At 43.9% G+C, this 21,673-nt stretch overlaps 2 protein-coding genes across 2 annotated transcripts; one reads left to right on the top strand and one right to left on the bottom strand.

The window, feature by feature from the left end:
• Positions 1-7,344: 7,344 nt before the first annotated feature.
• LOC124293008 lies at positions 7,345-9,252 on the bottom strand. The gene is made up of 3 exons (XM_046731903.1): positions 8,393-9,252; positions 8,078-8,278; positions 7,345-7,453 (listed from the first exon to the last, which is right to left on the bottom strand). The coding sequence occupies exons 1-3, from the start codon at positions 9,250-9,252 to the stop codon at positions 7,345-7,347; spliced, it is 1,170 nt and encodes a 389-aa protein (XP_046587859.1).
• A 108-nt stretch (positions 9,253-9,360) lies between these two features.
• LOC124293009 lies at positions 9,361-20,227 on the top strand. The gene is made up of 5 exons (XM_046731904.1): positions 9,361-10,000; positions 10,396-13,482; positions 13,528-14,106; positions 19,792-19,993; positions 20,212-20,227. Exons 1-5 carry the CDS (start codon positions 9,361-9,363, stop codon positions 20,225-20,227), a joined length of 4,524 nt encoding a protein of 1,507 aa, XP_046587860.1.
• Positions 20,228-21,673: the final 1,446 nt, after the last annotated feature.

Genomic DNA, 21,673 nt, shown 5'->3' on the forward strand with positions numbered 1-21,673 from the left:
GTAGCTGCCAGTGGATATAGTGACTACCTTATTGGCTACGTATATTTTATTGTGACCGACATCGACGTTAGAAATGGAATTGAAGGTCAACAGTTCAACGAGACCGAGAACATAATTTTTGTTCAGAGCAAGTTCGATCCGAGGAAAATATTGCGCTTCGAGAATCGACGACGTTCCCGATATCGTTAATGTAAACGAATCATCCATGACTGCGAGCGCTCGACTGACGTTATTAAATTACGTGCCATGTTTATACAGCTCATCGCTTAGAAATTTCAGACACAAGTGTCCGCAATCGAATGTACCGTAATCTTGATACCTTTCGTCGTTGTACTTAACGCTACCAAGATACCGAGATATTTCACGAGGTCTAACGGCGGTTAAAGATGACCGAAACTGTCGAAGTAAACTACATCGCTGCCGCGTTTCTTATACGCAACCCAGTGTGTCCCAGGACCATCTTAATCGTCGAGATTGACTACAGCTGTTTCGTTTTTACGCGGCCCGGTTTTGGGCATTTCGTTGCGCATAAAGACACCTCGGAAGTACGGAATTTTCATGATTTTTGCATACTTCAGCAAATCCCAGTTGGTCAACGCTCGGCGTGGTAGCTTGACATTTAGTTTTTTGAAAGATGAAGACCGAAACCCTTTTTATAAGGTTTGAGATGGAGACCTTTACCTAAGGCGATCGCTTTCATCGTTTTGTTATGCCGTATGCTTTCCTCCAATTCTCGTTTAGCCGCGCTCGCATCGTTTACAGCCTTTGCTATACCCGCAGCACCTCCCGCTAACGCACCCGTATCGCTGAGACCGGCAAAAATAGGTATGAGAAAAGGTAGAAATCCGCCAACTTTTGAGGGTATCGGTAGAACGCGTGGTGATCGGACATTATGTTTATCACCTTTTTTTACAGCTTCTCGAGCACCTTAGGTGTGTAGAATTATTGCTCGTTTTCCCGTCGTAGCTCCGAATCATAGACTGTTTTGCCGCTTGTATGATTTTGTTCAAGGACACGTTCTTTGGTTTTCGACACCCCATGCCTAACTTTGTTTTCACCTTCATCGTGTTAGCTACAGCCCAAGCGGCTGCCCTCTCACCCAAATTTGCGTCCTTTGCAAGAACCCGTTTCTAGGCTTTTTCGGCTAATATTTTATCCGCAACGCTTCTAGCTTGAAGGTTCTCACGATTTTTCGAATACGCTATATCGTGTTTCTTACACGCTGCATCGAGAGGATTGATACCGAAATCGCCTCTCGCAAGTCTTTTTGTCAAGTTCGTACCAGGACCGCAGTATTGGTAACCGGGACATGCAACTCGATCGAGAGTTTGTTGATAATGCTATTTACCAAACCTTTTCCACTTGGTCGCTTTTTGACGATCGCTTACGATCACGTGTGTGCACAATCATGTCCGCTGTGCGACTGAGAGAAAGTTGTTTTCACCGATGCATTCACAGAAAATCCAGGCAGTCACGTTCGAGATGAGGTTCGAGACACAATCGACCAAGCTGCCCGTGACGAATTTTGACCAATTTACGCAGCAGAGTACAAAACAGAGAAGCATCATGGCGAATTGTTGCCGAGTAGTGTACGTGCGGTATTCTGCGGACCATCTAACTGTGGCAGAACCAACGCTTCATTCACGCTCATAACGCTTTCAAATGGTTTGAGGTTCGAAAACCTGTACGTTTACTCAAAATCTCTCAATCAACCGAAATACAAGTTTCTGAGTCAAGTGCTCGAAAATGTCGACGGTGTTGAGTATTACCCCTTTAACGAGCATGAGCACGTCATTGCACCGAACGAGACGCAACCTAACTCGATCATGATATTCGATGACGTAGCGTGCGAGAAGCAGGATAACATACACGCGTACTTTTGTATGGGTAGACATCACGACGTAGACTGTTTCTATCTTCGTCAGACGTACGCTCGAATCCCTAAGCATCTCGTGCGCGACAACACCAACTTGCTGGTCTTATTCAAACTAGACGACGTGAAACTGAGACATGTGTACAACGATCATGTAAATACCGATATGTCGTACGTAGAGTTTAAAGACTTGTGTGCGACATGCTGGAACGGTGACAAATATGGGTTCGTAGTGATCGACAAGGATAGAGAGCTCGGTAATTGTCGGTATAGGAGGGGATTTGACAATTTCATAAACATGACAAAAGAATAAAATACACGATCTTCAAAGACAACGGAACAGTAGCTTTCCAGAACTAGTTGTGTCAACATGCAGCAAATTCGTAAGGAAAAAGAAGTCTTGCATCGTATCGCTCAAGCGAATAATGCGATTCGTCGTAAGCACAGAATCCTCAAGACGGGAAAAGAGTCGCTGCAGGAAACAATGAAGGATGTCTTCAAACCTGTGGTAACCCCGCTGCAGAAATTAGTCAATGTTTCTCGAGGCACGAAACTTGTCAAGGAAGAGGTGAAGGAAGAACTCAAAACTGAAACGAAGGATGAGCCGAAGAACGAAATGGAAGATTCTTTTGCAACTGCAGAGGAAGAGGATCAAACCGTCACGGAATCGTCGGTGAGATCAGAGGATGAATATCTTGAGATGCTCAACGATGAACAAAGACAGCACGAGTTGGATACCGTGTACGGGGTACGGAGTCTTTCTACTGCCGGGCTGATGGTTGGTGACTCACCGATAAGCTTCGAGCGCGATTCCGATCGCATAGGCGGCACGCTCTATCCGAAAACTCAAGGACTGCTGGAGCTGCTGTTTAAAAAGATGCCCAACAGCGCTCACGTTACCCGCAACGACAGGGAGAATTACAGAAATATCCTTCTCGCAACAAATGCTCACAGAAAGTACTATAGCGCCACCGAACCTATCCGAAACGCTCAGAGCGCCAAATTGAAACGTTTAATTGCTGAGCTGCTGAATATTTCTACGTCAGGCAAAGACGTATCACCATCGTCACAGATGTCGAAGCGTACGGGCAAAGGTGTTCTGCTACCTCAGGCTTGGGTTACTCGACAAGAAGTTAAAACAGATTATATTTTCTGGGACGACGCTAACGAGCTGGTGGAACGTCTTCGTTTACTCCTGGTATCTCAAGCGGCTGGGAATACAAGTCACAACAATGAAATTATGTCGATTCTGGAAGAATTGCGGGAAGCCGGAATCATTTATAAGTCAATTCTCGTCGACTCTGCAATCATTTACGAGATGAGCGTCGACGTGTTTGGACGTCAGCTGAATAAAAACACAGCTGTGAGCACTCGCGGTCCTCCGGGTGTCGGGTTTCAAATAACAGCGGATGGGCATTACGATATACAGAACAAGAGACTGTGCAACGTCGCAGATCCCGAAGAGCCGTACAATGCTGTAACTTTAAAAACCTTATGACGAAAATTCAGCGTGCTGCAAAAACAAATCGACAACCTCAATCAAATGATCAAAGCTTTGGAGATCACCACGGAGAAAGCCTTGGATAACTTCTACACAGACTTTGAAACAGGCAGAGACTTGTCGATTCGAAACGCGGAAATCATTTCCAAATTGGACACCAGATTAATAGCGTTGGAATATGAACGAGAAAAAGCAAGCACTGGTGACAGAACTGCATAAACCTGCACGCCGGAATTACCCGCGTCGACGCGTAGACGTGCGCGGCATCGACGAGACCTGGCAGGCGGATCTTGTAGATATGACGTCGTACGCTGGACAAAACAAAGGCTACAAGTATATGCTCACAGCATTGATATCTTTTCAAAGTATGCGTGGGCTATACCGATAAAGAGCAAGTCTGGAGATGATGTTACGAAGGCAATGGAATCTGTGCTTGTCCGAGGACGGGTACCGAAAAATTTACACGTTGACAGAGGAACGGAATTTTACAACTCGAAATTCGAATCGCTTATGACACGCTACGGAATCAAACTTTACTCCACGTACAGTAATTTGAAGGCTTCGATCTGTGAACGTTTCAATCGCACGCTGAAAAGTAAAATGTGGACACGGTTCAGCATGCAAGGAAGCCACAAGTGGCTCGATATCTTATCTGATTTGGTTTCGGCTTACAACAACACCAAACACCGAACCATAAGAATGAAACCGTCGTATGTCACCGTTGCAAACGAGAGGCTGTTATTGCGTCAGGCGTACGGAGGGCTTCGAGCGATACCTACTATATCGGCAAAATTCAAATCTGGCGACAAAGTTCGAATCAGCAAATTCAAAAATGTCTTCGAGAAAGGTTACACTCCCAATTGGACGACTGAAATATTCACGATAAGTCGAGTGGAAAATACTCATCCTGTGACGTACAAGCTCGAAGACTACCGAGATCAACCCATCGCTGGTGGTTTCTACGAACAAGAGCTCCTCAAGGTTAAGCATCCGGATATCTATCTGGTGGAGAAGGTGCTCAAGAAGCGTGGAAGAAAAATATAAGTTGAATGGTTAGGTTTTGACAATACACACAACAGTTGGATAAACGAATCGGACATGTAACTTTTGAATAAATGAATTTTTTTTGTAGAAACGTATGTGTCTCTATATTTTATACCTGTTTCGGCAAGGTATCGAATCGTTAAATGTGTGTCTCGCGATACTCAAAATCGTCCTCGCACATGTACGCACACTCGCGTGCAATGTTTACTTGCCGTCTCTGCGTCAAATCTCGCCGCTTGCCCGTGTCGCGACTCAAAACCCATCAGCTGTATCTCATGTATTGTCTACTATCTCGAAATCATGTATGTGTATAATCTATGTGTTCTCTCGCTCTGTAAAATCTTCACTCTCTGTAACGTTCTCTTGCGATACGGTCTGTATCGCCACATCGAAACCAATAAAAGTCTCGTTTATCGGTAATCATTATCTCTCTCCATCTCAACAACACTTTCGTTTCATTCACACTCGTTCTCATCACTAATTCGCGGATCCCACGTCGATGATCCATATCTTTTTGCCTTCTCTCTAAACATTTTTTGGTCCTTCGAGCCGGATCAGTCGCGAATCGAATCGGATCTACGAATCGTTGCGACTTACGGGAAAACGAATTAGCTAGTGAGTGAAACGGAACTATCGCACGTGCATCAAGTTGCGAAAGTTCACGTTATCAAAGTGAACAATCTCGTTATCGGTGAAAACCATCAACAAAAATCAGTCGCGTCCGTTAAATTCAAACGTGCGGTGTCCTCTGTAGTGACCGTGACTAAGATCTGAGCGTCAACAACACCGATCTCTCGAAGTGTGAATCGCGTCGCGCTACTATCAGTGTGTTTGTGTCTCGTTCGTGAAAACTCAGTTCGTCGCGTGAGTCTAAATCCTCTCGTACATCAACATGTCGATCGAAGAACATATCGAACGTCAAAACGACTACATTTGGCGCATCTCTCGTGCCGTCGACAACCTGCGCAAGCTCGGCGAGGCAAAAATCACTTACGGGCAGGTGAAGTCGCGGCTTAATGCTTTAAATTCAAGTTGGAATAAGTTCCAAGAGAATCACGAAAAGATCAGCGAGATCAAGTTCGCAGCAAAAGGTGATCAACTCGACGCGATCAAAAAGCTTTCGTACTTCGCGAAAGATTAGTACGGGCTGTGTGAAGAGCACTTCTTGAGTGGCGAAGGAGTGATGCTTGATCTTCTCGAATCGCTAAAGCCTGCGCCTGCAGCAACCGTGCAAGCCGCTGCAGCTCCTCAAGACGCACCAGCAGGAGGATCATCAAAACGGTTACCGCGTATCGAACTGCCCACTTTCGCGGGCAGCTACTCAGAATGGAAGCCGTTTCACGACCTCTTCTCGTCGATGGTTCGCGAAAATTCGCAACTTTCAGAAGTGGAAAAGCTGCACTACCTCAAAACCAGTGTGACCGATGAACCGTTACAACTTGTCAAAAACATTTCTCTCACCGCAGAAAACTTCCCTCGAGCCTGGGAAACTCTCGTCTCACGGTACGAAAACAAGAGACTTTTGACGGATTCTCATCTCGCGACACTTTTCGCGATTCCTCGTGTCACGAAAAAGTTGTGATCAGAACTGAAGAGCTTGCACAGCAACACTTGCGAAGCTCTTGGCGCGCTCGAACTTCTCGATAGTCCCGAGAAATTAGGGGATCACATCATCGTGCACATGACGGTTCGCAAGCTCGACCCAGCATCTCTCGAAGAGTGGGAGAAAAGTGTTAGCGAGAAACTCGAGCCCCCCACGTTTGCGGAGCTCAAGGCGTTTCTCATCGGTCGCATCCACACCCTCGAAGCCGTGGAGCAAGCTCATGCTCATAATCAAATCGCGACGTCGAAACCGCACTCATCGCAAGGAAGGTCAAATCTTCAGACGACAAGGTCACATACAGCGCAATCAAAGGAACAGTCGTGTGCTTGTTGCAAAGGCAACCACTACATCGCGTTCTGTTCGACCTTTCGCGACAAATCTCTGTATCAAAGAAGGGAAGTGGTTTCTGCGAAAAAGCTTTGCTTCAATTGTCTTGGTCCACATCAACAGAAGGACTGTCGATCCAACAAAACGTGTCGCGGGTGCAACGGTCGACATCATTCCTTGCTGCATCAAAACTCTTCCTCAATCTCGACAGCTGCTAACAGCGGCACATCTCAAGGACAGGCTGCAGTAGCGCAACCTGCAGTGCAGAACGCACAAATCTCGAATAGCGCCTCTCAGGTGAGCAACCACTCAGCTCAGCCTACAATGATCAAGCGCTCTCCAGTTCTTCTCGCCACAGTGCAATTGATCGCCTCGAATCCGGAGACTGGAGAAAGAATCATCGCTCGCGCTCTACTCGATCAAGGATCCGAAAGTTCGTTGATTAAAGTTATTCTTGGATATGAAGGTCACAACTCAAAACACTTTTTATCGTGTTAACGTTTCGGCCCTGGTGGGGGCCCTCCTCAGAACAATTTTATTCAAATATCTGTCACGAACAAAATAAAATAAAATAATGTACAGATAGGTTTGACAAAATAAGACATATTGGTGTAAATAATATGCAAAGGTGTTGAAGCAAGTATAAAAGAGGAATTACCTCATATGAGATGACACTTCCATTTACATAAATGCGTGTTGGTAATTGATGAATAAATAGAACAAAACAGGTAATAAAGACAAAAACCGAAACACACTACGTTCGCGACACGTAACTCCCACGAATTCATAATTATTGTTGGTTTGATAAAATGAAATAAAATGCACAGCCGTTATGGTTGAGTCAGAGCACATGAGCACAAGTTGAACGTCTAGTGTGTAGTGGGAGGAGGTCGATCTCGATAGTTCTCAGAGAACGCAGAGTCAACGGGTTAAACGGAAAACAATTTTTTGTTAAGGAGGTAAAATCGAGAGCAAGCTCAGTCGGTAATGGACAATTTACAATGGTCGTATCACAGAGGTGTAAATATTACTTAAATGTTCTATGTCTTGTTTACGGTTGACAGAATTAGGATGTGCTACGATATTGCACATTTCTAACAGTAGCCTATTATAATACAAAGGTTTAACATCAATAATGCTAGCTTGAGAATAATTACAAGAGTGGTCGAAATCGATGGCATGTCTCGTCAATGCAGTATAATTATCCTCGTGTTCATGGATATTGCGTTTATGTTCGGATATCCTGGTGTGTAGTTGTCTACTAGTTTGGCCTATGTAAGCTTTGTTGCAATGATTGCAAGGTATTTTGTAAACTACACCCGAGCGATTGCCCAGGGGTAAGGGGTCTTTACCCGAATCAAACATCGAGGATATATCATGTGCACATTTGCCCACAAATTGAATTTTGTACTTGGAGAATGTTCTGTTGAGTGACTCAAACAAACCCGCAACATATGGGATGGAAATATAGCTTTTTTGAATGGTTTGTGTAGTAGTTGTATCGACATTGTTGTTAGGGCTGGTAGGTGACAAGATGGAATCATATTTAAACTTTATATGTTTGTTGAGCAGGCGAGGTGGATAGTCGTTCTTACATAATACCTGCTGAATCAAGGACAAATTTTTATTGTGAAATTCCATACTTGAGAGTCGGATCGCTCTGTCAACTAAGCAATTAATCGTTCCAATTTTGTATGATCTGGGATGGTGAGAATGGTAATTTAAATACCTTTGTGACCAAGTAGCCTTGTGGAACCAATCAGTTTTAATGAGCTGATTATCATTGATAATCAGGAAATCTAAAAAGCTAATTTGGTGATTAGACTCTAATTCAGATGTAAATTGTAGTCTCGGATGGAAACTGTTGAAAACTGAAAGCATTTCTGCGACTTTATGCGAAGGGACAGCTGTAATTATGTCGTCTACGTATCTGAAAAAGAATGAAGGCTTGAAGTCTAGTTTATTAAGACAGTGTTGTTCAAGGTCATCCAAAACCAAGTCAGACAAAATTGGAGAGAGCGGTGAGCCCATCGGTAAACCATACGTTTGAGCATATATGTTGTGGTTAAATTTAAATATGGCAGCCTTAAAACATATTTGCAATGCTTTTAAGAGTTCGTTAAGTGGGACCGGAATTTTGTCCACCAGCTGATGCCAGCGCTGTTTGACAGCGTTAATTGCAAGATCTTGTGGTACATTAGTGAATAAGGATATAACATCCAGTGAAACTAAAATATAATCAGCTGGAAGACGAAGGTCACTAATAGCATTCACCAACGCAAAACTATCTCTTATCCGTGACAAGGGAGGTATGATGTTGTTACCTATACATTTACTGAGGAAACGAGCCAGATTAATCGTCGGACTATCAGTGAAGGACACAATAATTCGTACCGGTGTATCAGGTTTGTGGATTTTCGGTAGTCCGTAAGCTCTAGGTGGTAGGTAATCCGTTTTTGCAATTTGACGTCTCAGTTGATTAGAGATGAATTTGCTATTGACCCAATCAGTTGTTAGTTTTTTTACTTCTTGTTGCAAAGTAGAGGTGAGATCGTATCTAACAACTTTATAAGAATTATTGTTAGATAGTTGTTGCAACATTTTAGCCTCGTACATTAGTTTGTTCATCACAACAGTCTTGTTTCCCTTATCCGCCTTCAAGAAAAGCAAGTCCTGATTGTTGTTTTGGAAGATCTTGGTTTCTTTGATTTTATGAAGGACATTCTTATCGGCGTTAAGGGGAGCAGGAGTGTTAATGAACTTTTTTATTGTGTTGGTGAAATCTTGCCGGGCCGTATTACGAGAATTGGAAGGAATGCAGGAAATCTTTGATTCGAAATCCGATATGAGTTTGTTGGTTGGGATGCGGTTATTCTTAAAAGGAATGCCATATTTAGGTCCCATTTTTAGTACGTCGATAACAATCGATAACACATCCCCAAATTTTCTTTTGAGTATTTGAGGTTATAGAGCGGAGCTCGGCGAAGCGAAAGTTGAATTACATATTTCAATATGAATCAACACCAACAACAATCAGCTAACGAAAGCATACCATCAGCTACAGACGAAGGATCTTCTTCTAGCAGAGGAGGATTTAGAGGCAGAGGTAGAGGCGGACCTTCCCGGAATGGGAAAGGACGAGGTGGCGGTTCCAAACCAAAACCATTACCAGGACCAATCGCTACGGCACCAAAGCCAGAAATTGGTTCAAAACCTCAGCCAAAGAAGCTATCAACGGTGGAAACCACTCCGAAAAATGACCCTATGTGGTTAGATTTCGACACAGAAGGTTTCGAAGGACTAGTACCATACGCAGCGAGAAATGATTTTGCAGACAGCTTTGAGGGATTTATCCCTCTAGTAGAACGACAATACGACGTCATTCACACAGTCGATAAAAGTTTTGCTAAGTTTGTATCAAAATCAATGTTCACGTGGTATTGTACACAACATCTTTATGCAAGAAAAGTAGCAATAAAAGCACACCGAGGTGAAACAACTTTCAATGAAGAAAGGTTGTTATCATATGTGAAGAGTGCTAACTACCCAGTCCCAACACCAGTAGATGAGTATCTAAGATCAGTGGGAGATACACAGGACAATGCATCAACAAAGTATCGTATCACATTTCCTACATGGCCAAATAAAACAGGTGACTTTGGAAGAATTACGTGTCGCGAACGTAGTGTGTTTCGGTTTTTGTCTTTATTACCTGTTTTATTCTATTTATTCATCAATTACCAACACGCATTTATGTAAATGGAAGTGTCATCTCATATGAGGTAATTCCTCTTTTATACTTGCTTCAACACCTTTGCATATTATTTACACCAATATGTCTTATTTTGTCAAACCTATTTGTACATTATTTTATTTTATTTTGTTCGTGACAGATATTTAAATAAAATTGTTCTGAGGAGGGCCCCCACCAGGGCCGAAACGTTAACACGATAAAAAGTGTTTTGAGTTGTGACCTTCATATCCAAGAATAACTTCAATCAACAAATCTCCAAGGTCAAGATGAATCATCTTGATCCGAAAGTTCAGTCGTCACGGAGTCACTAGCGCAACAATTGCGACTAAGTCGGCATCAAGCAACGATACCGATCATTAGCGTCGGAGCCCATCAATCGGCCGTGACTCGCGGCATCGCGACATTGCAACTCCAATCTCGTGCTCACACCTCGTTCTCGTGTCAGGTGGAGGCACTCGTGCTTCCACGACTCACATCGTATCTACCCTCATTTCGACTTCTCGTCGAAGACTGGCCTCATCTACGAGGACTCAACCTCGCGGATCCAAGCTTTGCACATCCCAGTCAAATGGACGTAATTCTCGGAGCTGACATCTACAGCAACATCATTGGTCAAGGAGTTCGAAGAAGAGCACCAGGAACACCAATCGCGCAAGAAACTCAGTTCGGTTGGGTCCTCTCCGGCTGCGTTTCAGCGGAAGCAGCAAGCCCCTCGTATGGCGCAGTCCAAGGCTTCCAATGCTCCCTCGATCACGAACTGCTCGATCTCGTGCAGCAGTTTTGGAAGCAGGAAGAAGTGTCGAAACCTTTGGCACTAACTTCCGAAGAAGAGCGTTGTGAGCAACACTTTCGCGAAACGGTTTCTCGAACTGCGACCGGTCGTTACGTAGTTCGGCTGCCGCTCAAGGACAATTCGGTAGAGCTCGGCAACTCGCGGAATCCCGCGCATCAAATGCTCCTTCGTTTGGAGAAACGGTTCGGTAGCGACGCGAAACTCAAGGAGGCTTACTCGAGCTTCCTTCGTGAATATCGTGAACTCGGGCACATGCGTCGCGCTATCAATACACCTGAAGACAATTCCCGCGTGTTTTATCTTCCCCATCACGGTATAGTTCGCGACAGCAGTTCAACAACAAAGTTGCGTGTCGTGTTCAACGGGTCTCAAAGAACCAACCTCGGACTCTCTCTCAATGACAATCTTCTCGTCGGTCCAAAAGTGCAAACCGACCTCGCGGACGTTCTCTTACGCTGGCAACAATATCCAGTCGCGTTCTCATCAGACATCGTCAAGATGTACCGACAAATTTTGGTCCACAATGATGACCAAGATTTTCAGCGAATCCTCTGGAGGGAAGAACCAGAGCTACCGATTGAAGAATATCAACTGACTACGGTAACGTATGGTCTTGCAAGCGCTCCGTATCTCGCGATCCGTGTTCTTCATCAACTCGTTCAGGACGAAGGTAAGCAGTATCCCTTTGCGAGCCACGTCATTCTCGAGAACACGTACGTCGACGACATCCTCTCAGGAGCAGAGGACGTTGATCAAGGTCGCGAGAAAATCAACGAACTCAATCAATTGCTCAAGGCGGGCGGCTTTGAACTTCAAAAGTGGACTTCAAGCCACCCAGAAACTCTCGTTGACATTTCTCGAAACCATCAAGAGATCGCGATGCATCTGAATCTCGATCAAAGTCCATTCTTTCAGGCTCTCGGTCTTGCGTGGAGACCAGACATCGACGCGTTCGCGTTCTCTCCGCAAATTCATCAAACTCGGGACAATTTCACGAAACGAAAAGTTCTCTCACAAACCGCGCAGCTCTTCGATCCTCTCGGATGGCTCTCGCCGATCACGATCAGAGCCAAAATCTTTATGCAGGAATTGTGGGCACTCGGTTTCGACTGGGACGAGCCGCTCTCAGCTTCATTGTCCTCGCGATGGATCGAGTTTCTACAAGATCTTCAAGGCATCTCAGCTATCACCATCCCACGATGGATCGGGTTAAGTTCAGCATCTCTCGGGATAGAGATCCACGGTTTCGCGGACGCCTCTCAAAGTGCATTAGGCGCAGTGATCTACGCGCGAACGTATATCAACACTCACGAAGTGAGCGTTTCACTAGTGTGCGCGAAAACTAAAGTAGCGCCGCTAAAGAAGGTGACAATTCCTCGTCTCGAACTCTGTACTGCGAATCTTCTCGTCCGGTTGATGTGTCATGTGGACAAGACTCTTAATTTCGAAAACACCCCGGTTTATCTGTGGACGGATTCCACAGTCGCGCTCGCGTGGATCAAAAGCCACCCATCGCGGTGGAAGGAATTCGTTCGTAATCGCGTAACGGAAATCCAAGAGTTCGCGCGCGCTCGTTGGTATCACATCTCGGGTTTTGAAAACCCCGCTGATCTTGCGTCTCGTGGTGCATCTCCGGAGCAACTCCAAAAATCAGAACTTTGGACCTTCGGACCATCCTGGCTCTCGAAGCCTTCTGTCAATTGGCCATCCTTATCTCCGCGACCGGAAGAAAACATTCATCTCGAGGAAAGAAAAGGGCTGTCGACGCACATCGCAACTGCTAAGCCGCTACAAATCTGGGATCTCGTCGATCGCTACTCAAAACTATCGACTATCCTCAAAGTCACATCATTGTGTAAACGCGCAGCAAATCGGTTCCTCGCGAAGACGACATCGAATCGCGTAAACACGTCTATCACTGTCGGACCGATCTCTACTCTCGAATTGAGCGACGCCCAACTGTTTTGGACCAAGGTGACCCAGCAGGCGTACTTTGCAGAAGAAAGTCGCCAAATCGAGACAAGCTTAAGTCTCACTCGAAGTCATCCACTATCGCGACTCACGCCGTTCATCGATTCGAACGGATTCCTCAGAGTCGGTGGTCGACTGAATCACTCATTGCTTTCGTATGACGAAAAGCACCCGTTCATCTTGCCTCGCGAATCATCGTTCTCCACATTGATCATCGATCATCATCATCGGTTGACGCTCCACGGAGGTCCGCAACTCACTCTCGCTACAATCCGACAGCGGTACTGGATCCTGGGAGGAAGAGTACCGATCCGCATGTTCATACATCGTTGCGTTCCTTGTGCGCGTCATCGCGCCACCCTCAGCAGCCAACAGATGGGCCAACTCCCTCAGTCTCGAGTCACGCAATCAAGGCCGTTTCTTCACTCTGGCGTTGACTACGCTGGTCCATTCTCGATTCGAGCCTCCCGCGGAAGAGGAGCGAAATCATGCAAGGGATATATCGTTATCTTCATCTGCTTCACGACCTCGGCTGTGCATCTCGAGCTAGTTTCGGACTACACGACGGAGGCATTCATCGCGGCGTACAAACGCTTCACATCTCGACGAGGAATTTGTGCCTGAATCGCAAGCGATTGTGGAACGAATCTCGTCGGCGCAGACTCAGAACTTCGCCGTCTTCTCGCTGCATCGTCAAAGGAGTTCTCAGAAATCGCAAACATCCTCGCATCACACGGAAGCCAGTGGCGGTTCAATCCTCCCTCCGCGCCTCATTTCGGTGGAAAATGGGAAGCCGGAGTGAAATCAGTCAAATTTCACCTCAAACGAGTCATCGGAGAAGCTACTCAAACGTTCGAGCAATTCGCGACGTTCCTCACGCAAGTAGAAGCCACGCTTAATTCTCGACCTCTTTGCGCTATCTCGGACGATCCACGGGATCCAAGTGCCTTGACTCCAGGACACTTTCTCGTCGGCTCAGCATTGAACACAATTCCTGAGCCGACACTCATCGAGGTGCCAGTTCAACGGCTATCGCATTGGCAACACTCGCGTCAAATGCTGGAGCATTTTTGGAAACGGTGGAGTACGGAGTATCTTCAGTCCTTCCAAAACCTCTCGAAATGGCAGACTCATCACGGGAACATCAAAATCGGATCCATCGTTCTCGTAAAAAACGAAAATCTACCTCCATCTGTGTGGCCCCTCGCGAAAGTGATCGAAGTGCATCCGGGAACCGACGGTCTCGTTCGCGTTGTGACCGTTAAAACGAAATCCTCTGTGTTAAAACGTCCAATCGTAAAATTGTGTGTGCTTCCAGTGTCCTCTTAAGACTATTATTGACTCTAAGAATAAATAACGCACGGCGGGCGGCATAATCTAATTTCGCGATCGTTACCGATAGCGAAGCGGGCGGTATGTTTCGGCAAGGTATCGAATAGTTAAATGTGTGTCTCGCGATACTCAAAATCGTCCTCGCACATGTACGCACACTCGCGTGCAATGTTTACTTGCCGTCTCTGCGTCAAATCTCGCCGCTTGCCCGTGTCGCGACTCAAAACCCATCAGCTGTATCTCATGTATTGTCTACTATCTCGAAATCATGTATGTGTATAATCTATGTGTTCTCTCGCTCTGTAAAATCTTCACTCTCTGTAACGTTCTCTTGCGATACGGTCTGTATCGCCACATCGAAACCAATAAAAGTCTCGTTTATCGGTAATCATTATCTCTCTCCATTTCAACAACACTTTCGTTTCATTCACACTCGTTCTCATCACTAATTCGCGGATCCCACATCGATGATCCATATCTTTTTGCCTTCTCTCTAAACAATACCCGACACATGACAAGTATGCATCTTTGTTTTTTTAGACAATCAACAGACACATGCATCGTTGTACAATTTTTTTATACTTCGGAGCGTTCTTATTAACCATTCTACATAATAATATTTTATACATCATGGTACAGTTGTAAAAATTAAGCCCTACATAATAATAATAATACTTTATACATCATGGTACAGTTATAAATTAAGTCCTACACAGATTACGGTAATTATAAAGCTACGGTGCAGGCTTGTAACCCCACGGAAGCGTGTCGGTCGTGTTTTGAAACACGATCCGCTTGTCGTCATTCCAGCTCAGTGCTACTTTCTGCTGTTCTACGGTATATACCTCGTGCTTTCGACTCAATATCAAATGCTGATTAGAGGATAGATTTTCACGTTTCAACGCACAGTCCAAATAATCGTTGAAGGTTATTTTTCTTAACGCTGATCCTCTAACACCTTTGGCACGTTTGTTGTCTTTTTCATCTCCCAAGACTCGGAATGCGTACAATTTAGCTCGTAACCCTACAAATTCCGACATGATTCTCCCGTTATTCTCGTCTTTCATCAAGCCGAGAACTTTTTTGTTTGCTCGAGGTATTCCGTAAACGTTGTCAAGAGGATAATCCGACGTGTCGAATTTGTGCAAGTCTTCCTTTATGTGTTCGTATATGTCGGGGACGGTAAAATTGTAAATCAAACTGTCGGTATCCGTGTAGATTAATTTTGCTCGGTTGCCAAATTTCTGCTTAATGTAATTGTAATGAAAATCATAGATGTATGTTTTAGATAGATCCAGGATGGAGAAACCTGCATACAATGGTTTATTCAATTTGACTTTCGTCTTACTCATTTCGACGATAACCATCTCTTTGTCGAAAACGGTGCAGCTGTGAAAATTAGGCTTGGCTGTGGTAGCTCTCGCACCGTACCGTCCATCCCATTCGGTGATCAATCGAACATCTCTGTACTTTCGCACGTTTTCCATAGTTTTGCCAAAAACTGCGTTGTTCATTAGCTTGTAAAAATTTTTCGCAAATTCGTTGTCAGATTTTTTTCGCAAATCGGTATTCAAATCTATATATTTTTTGAGCCACGGGGTTTGCCTGAATTTGAGAACTCTGTGAATTTGGAGTAATTTTAAGCCTAATTGTAAGCATTGTTTCAAAACGCTGTAGTGAACAACGTAGTTTTTCTTGAAAAATCGCGTGGGCGTCAATTTTGGCTGTTTATTGGTCGAAATCGGAGGTACAAAGTGCTCCGGACACAATGGTAAATCCTTATAAGTTTCATGCAGTTCCGCAGGATATTCCAAATCTACCTCCAGCACGTAACCAAACTCCGCATCGTCGGAGATGGTAAGAACGTCGCATTGTCTGAAGTCTGATACCCATTCGAAGGAACTGTATGGCAGAGCAAAGCTCATAGCAGCACCGTACAAATTATTAAAGTCAAAGTACATGAGATAAGATTCTTCGACCTCAGGATCGAATTCCTCTCCCATGTACCTGTTGTTGGCCTTTGCGTATCTGTTCGAACACTGTGATACACCACCACGAATACCTTTTGTTGTGAAAACGTGCCTTTAGGTCGCGCCACCTATGGTGTTTCTATAGAGTCGTAGACGACCGCTGAGTCAGTACTTGTGGACACGGGCCACAGAGCAGACACGCTCCTAAACACACGCTCTCGCTATCCTACTATTTCATACCTTATTTCTCGTATACTTCAGTTATATAAACCCGTCAGTCCCGAGTCCTCAACACCTTTTTCGATAAACACAACCATGCCTATGTCGGTGAGAAGCTCGAGTTCGATGCCTGTACATTTTAACATTGCATCAAACGACAGACCGGGCGCTGTGTAGTAATGTAACGGGTCCAGTTTGTACGTCGTCCAACAATTCTGTCGAAAATTTTGAAAAACGTCAGCCAGTAAAAACACGTCCGTCAGTAAAAACACGTCCGTCTGTAAATACAAGTCCGAATACTCTCCCAAAGTTTGGACGTTAAAAGTTTGCCATACGTCGCACGCGTGTGCGTAATCGTCGTCTGATATATTCCGGTCGTTCAATTTTGAATAAAACTGTTCTTTGGCTGGTAAATGTTTCTCCTCGAGCTTCTCCCAACTGTCTATGTATTCGTACGGGAAGACACCTTTCCTAGTCAATAACCGAAATTTGTTCAAGCTACTGTAGAATTTACGTGTTATTGTTTTTTGACAATCGTCCAGATACGACGATAATTTATCGAGGCTGCTAGGCATGAAACGGTACGAATCTATGAAACGGAACGTTACATCCGTTCCCTTAACGAATTTAGTGAAGGAAGTGTACTTTTCTTTGTTGACAGGTAATAGTTTAACAGTACCTTCGAATGACGTACCCAGGGCTTTGATCAGAAAATGCGAATCGTAACCCAAAAGATTGTGGAATATCACTGGGATGGTGTGCGAATTTTGGTAATTTAGATTACAGCTGCGGTGAGTAGCACCACGGTACTTTCCCGTGAAATGACAGTGATCCCGATGTTTCACGTCTGTAGGCGTAAACGGTTTTTCACAAATATGATAGACTGCCGATAAATCAAATTCATTGATCTGATTGAAATTTAGTGGTTCCATCGGTACAACAGTCTTGTAATATCCCTCTAACGAAAGTGCCAATGCCTTTAACTCGTTCACAAACCATTGGATGCAAGTTTCTCCGCGATTAATTTTGAATTTTGAAAGCGAATCGTTACACGCACAATGCAGATAGTAAGCTATACTATACGGAAGATGCTTCTGATAAATTGTTCTATTTTCCCCAAAACTTTCATGTGTGGGCTGCAGTAAACATTCTAGATCTGCGTAAACGCAGAACGGAACGGTTTCTTTGTGCTTGAAATTTTTAAATTTGAGAATCTTGTCCTGTTCTGTCGGTAAGATAACTTTGGTTTTATTCAAATTCATGCAATCTACATTGTGCTTGATCAAACACCTTTCAGATTGGAAGTGTGATAGACACCTATCGCACAACCAAGTACGACCATTACGTTTAGAAATTTGGAAACTTGTCAACCGTGATAAATTCCGAATCCATGCAAAATGATGTGTTACATTCTTTTCAACATTTTCCATACTATCATCGTCATCGTCGTCGTTTTCAGACTATATTACTAAAAGATGGATTGTAGGCATGTCAGACTTGTTTCGACTCAAATAAATGGGTACAATTTCACTGGGCTTTTGTTTTTCCGCACTGTCTACACCGTAAACGTTAATTGAAAGTTTGTTAAGATTCTCAAATTTTGGAATCTGGTCTAAAGACATTGGAAAATGCAAACCGTCGTATTGTAGCACTGAGCTGAAATGTGGATACGAAGTGATTTCGCTGGGATTGTTGTTGGCTGGAAAGAGGGCTGCGGTGACCGACCAGAGGAAGCAATACGCGTCTTTGTTTCGGATGTTAACGACAGCCTTCTTATCTTGAATATCTTTGGGTAGTGGTGTGTATGTGAACACACCGCCTCGCAGTGGCACGTACTTGTTGATATTTACAGTCAAATTGATTATTTCGGTCAGCGACCAATCAGAGTCTCTCTCTTGAAAATCTTCCACGTTGGCCAACACTTTTTGCTTTACGTTCTCTTCGAATCACCCGTGTATGTCAGCTGGCTGGAGGATGATCTGGTTTCTGGTGTTAAAATATTTCATTTCCTCAACAAGTTCAGCGTTTTTCGTTATATTGAATTTACAACACAAGACACAGTTTGCTTTTAAACTTCCCACTTTTCGTAGCATTTTCTTCAGTCTTGCAACGACGAGGTGTTTCGCATCTTCCAAAAACCTGTTCAAATCTTCATGCCGCAGATTGATAATGGCTCCCGTTCGAATTCAACTCTCGAAAGCTGTCTCCAAATCTTCCCACCGTACTCGATCGCTTCTTCGTCGGCTTCGTAATTCGTCACCCACTTTTTGAAATTGTTGAAATTTGACTGTCAACGATTTCAGAATTCCAATTGTAGTCAAAATTCTTGTCTTCTCCCCGATCGTTGAGACGTTGTTACGTAAGATTTTATTCAAAAGCCTGGTATTTTGGGTTCCGAATCGAATCCATTTTGCAATTTCTACCGGTGACGATTTTTCAGATAAAATCTTGAACGCCGTTTCCATAATTTGTATTAATTTCAAACACTTTTCGGAATCCATGTTTCTTCTTCTTCTTTCGATCACACACACTTGACAAAGATAGAGTTACAAAGCTTGCTCTACAATGACCGCTCTACGCTGACCCGGTCTCTTTTATGGGTAAACACCGACGTGACTCACACACACATTACCGAAAGTTCGGGAACAACCGTATGCAATATTCTTGAGCGAAAAAAATTTCAAGATATTACTCGAATGAACCTGCAGCGCGTGGAAGATAGAAAGGCAGTTCTTGGAATTTGGCGAAGGAGTTTCACACGCCTCATGTACGAGAGAGAGCTGTGAGTGTGAACTAATCGCTAGAGTTATACATGCAACTGTGATAGGCCTAGTAGATATCGTTCTCCAGGAGCGTTACGGGGATGTTTTACTTTGCCCACGGTGTCAGTTTCACGATTTCCAGGCCTACGCACTAGTGCAGTAGGGCAGAGTGAGAAGGATATATCCTGCAAACGTAACCGACAAGTGTCAACCACTCTATGATTTGGTATTAGTTTAATCGTGAACCTAAGACATACGAAGAAGCTGTACGCAGAGTGGGGTGCTCCGTCCGTCTGATGAATTCATTAGCAGTTGAACTTGCAAACCGTCAAGGTGGGTGATTGAAATCAGTGCACTCATACAGTTTTTACCTTGAGTGTACAACAATTTTCGATCTTACTTGAGTGAATAGAAATAATTTAACGGGTGTGCGTTTTTTTTTTCAGCTTGCTTCAACAAATTGTTCAAATAATTTCACCACCATCTCGATCGGTGAGTTGTATCAGAATATTACAATTTTTTTAAGCTTCTGTAATGGGCAATCAAGACTTTGGACGTCTGATGGAATTATTTTCTCAAATTTTAACAATAGACAATCAAAACTTCAAACGTATGTGTGTTCATTTTTTGATGTCTCCTCAGACATAGAGTACGTACGGATTACGGCCACCATCAGAGTGCCACGAGAATGGACGTGTCGATTACCGGTCAACTTACTTATGAACGGGATCGAAATCGCAATTGCTGCTTTTGAAAACAACGAAAGTGAAATCTACGTGCACCAGGCAGGAGTATTGACGGTGCTGGAACAGGAATCTGACGGCACCTGGTGGTTTCGCAAAGTGTAAGCTGATATTACATCTTAACAAAAAAACAACAATTTTTTTTCATTTTTGATAATTTTTCGTTTTCAAAGTATCGGGTGATACAATAGTTTCATGATGTTGACAAAATTTATTTGCTTTCTTTATTTTTGTATCATAACAATTATAAAACTTACATGATCCTAGGTTTCTTCAATTTTCTAAAATTACATTACTTGTTTTTTTTTCTCTGTTTCAGATCATTAGTAGACTAAAACGTTGAAGAGAACAAAAAAAAATGAATACGCATTTTTTGTTTATTCAATAAAACATTTTTTGAAAAAAATTTTACATCGATCAATTGTTCAATTTTCTCAAATGTTAATTATTGTAATTGATTCTTCTATACATATATAATTGGAACAGTAGTGTAAGAAGGAGACGCTGTACACGTTGTCCTGGTACGGTGTACAAGTTAGGCGAGAGTCGACGCATCTTTGAACTCGATTTGCCCATACTGGCCGCCCAGATACTGCAAGAGCAGCCGCTCCTCCTCCATCGTCTGCGTCAATTTCTGGTACTGAGTCTCGTCCTCGTTGAGCAGTCGCACAATCCGTGCCGGTAAGAATATGCTGAATTTATCGTTCAGATCTGTGACGATACGCTGTCCAAACCTCGTTTGGACTCGTCGGATATTGGTGACTTTGTAGATTTTGAAAATTTCTAGCTCCGTCAATTTCTTTGTCGGCAGGAATTCGGTCATGCTTGCCACTTTGTTCAGTTTTGTGAAATCCATTTTTTTAATGTTCAACAGTTACGTGTTTTTTTTGATAAATTTAGATTTACGAACTTTTTTGTCACTTTGTTTAGTTCTGACTTCTGATTCACAATGGTTTTCAAGTCGTGAATATTTTTTAAGAACAGATCGATTCGCTGTTTTAGTTCTGCTTTACTTGGAGTTTTCTTCATGAGAGCTGAAGGTGCAAGACTGTCTTTCGGACCTGAATTTCAGCCTTTCATATCCGTATTCCTCCCACCAGGTACACAGAATCCTTGAAAAACTTCTAGAAGCTACCGAAATGATGTGTCATCGATTGTACGTCAGAACCTTCCAAAATTCAACGTCGCACCGCAATCTGTTGTCCGCAGGCCGCTCGCCGTCAAGTCGAAACTCGTCGGACGATTCCGAGTATTGTTTTCGTCGGACGATTCCGAGAATTGTTTTCGTCGGACGATTCCGAGAATTGTTTGTCTCAAATTCAACGTCGCACCGAAATTCTTTGACCGCATGCCGCTCGATTCCGAGAATTGTTTGTCTCAAATTCAACGTCGCATCGAAATCCTTTGACCGCATGCCGCTCGCCGTCAAGTCGAAACTTGTCGAACGCATTGTATGTCAGCCTACATTCGTTCAAGGCCGTGAGAATCTTCTCAAACCTTCCGGAAGCTCTCAAAACCTGACACAAGCCAGGATTCTCGGTCGAACGTTCGAGGATCCACGGGGACCGCTCGAACGCCTGAGGATTCACGGAGTGCGCTCGGTAATGCGGTTATCGATCCCCGCTCGATGAGCATGCTTTCCTTACCGACAATGAACACAACTTATCCCACCAGGGGTAACACCACGGCAATTTCAGGCATTTTTACCGACGATCATGGTCATTTGGAGGATTTTTTACCGACAATCATGGTCTTTTGGAGGATTTTTTACCGACAGTCTT

Source organism: Neodiprion lecontei, chromosome 2 (assembly GCF_021901455.1).
Source record: "Neodiprion lecontei isolate iyNeoLeco1 chromosome 2, iyNeoLeco1.1, whole genome shotgun sequence".
Lineage (NCBI taxonomy): Eukaryota > Metazoa > Arthropoda > Insecta > Hymenoptera > Diprionidae > Neodiprion > Neodiprion lecontei.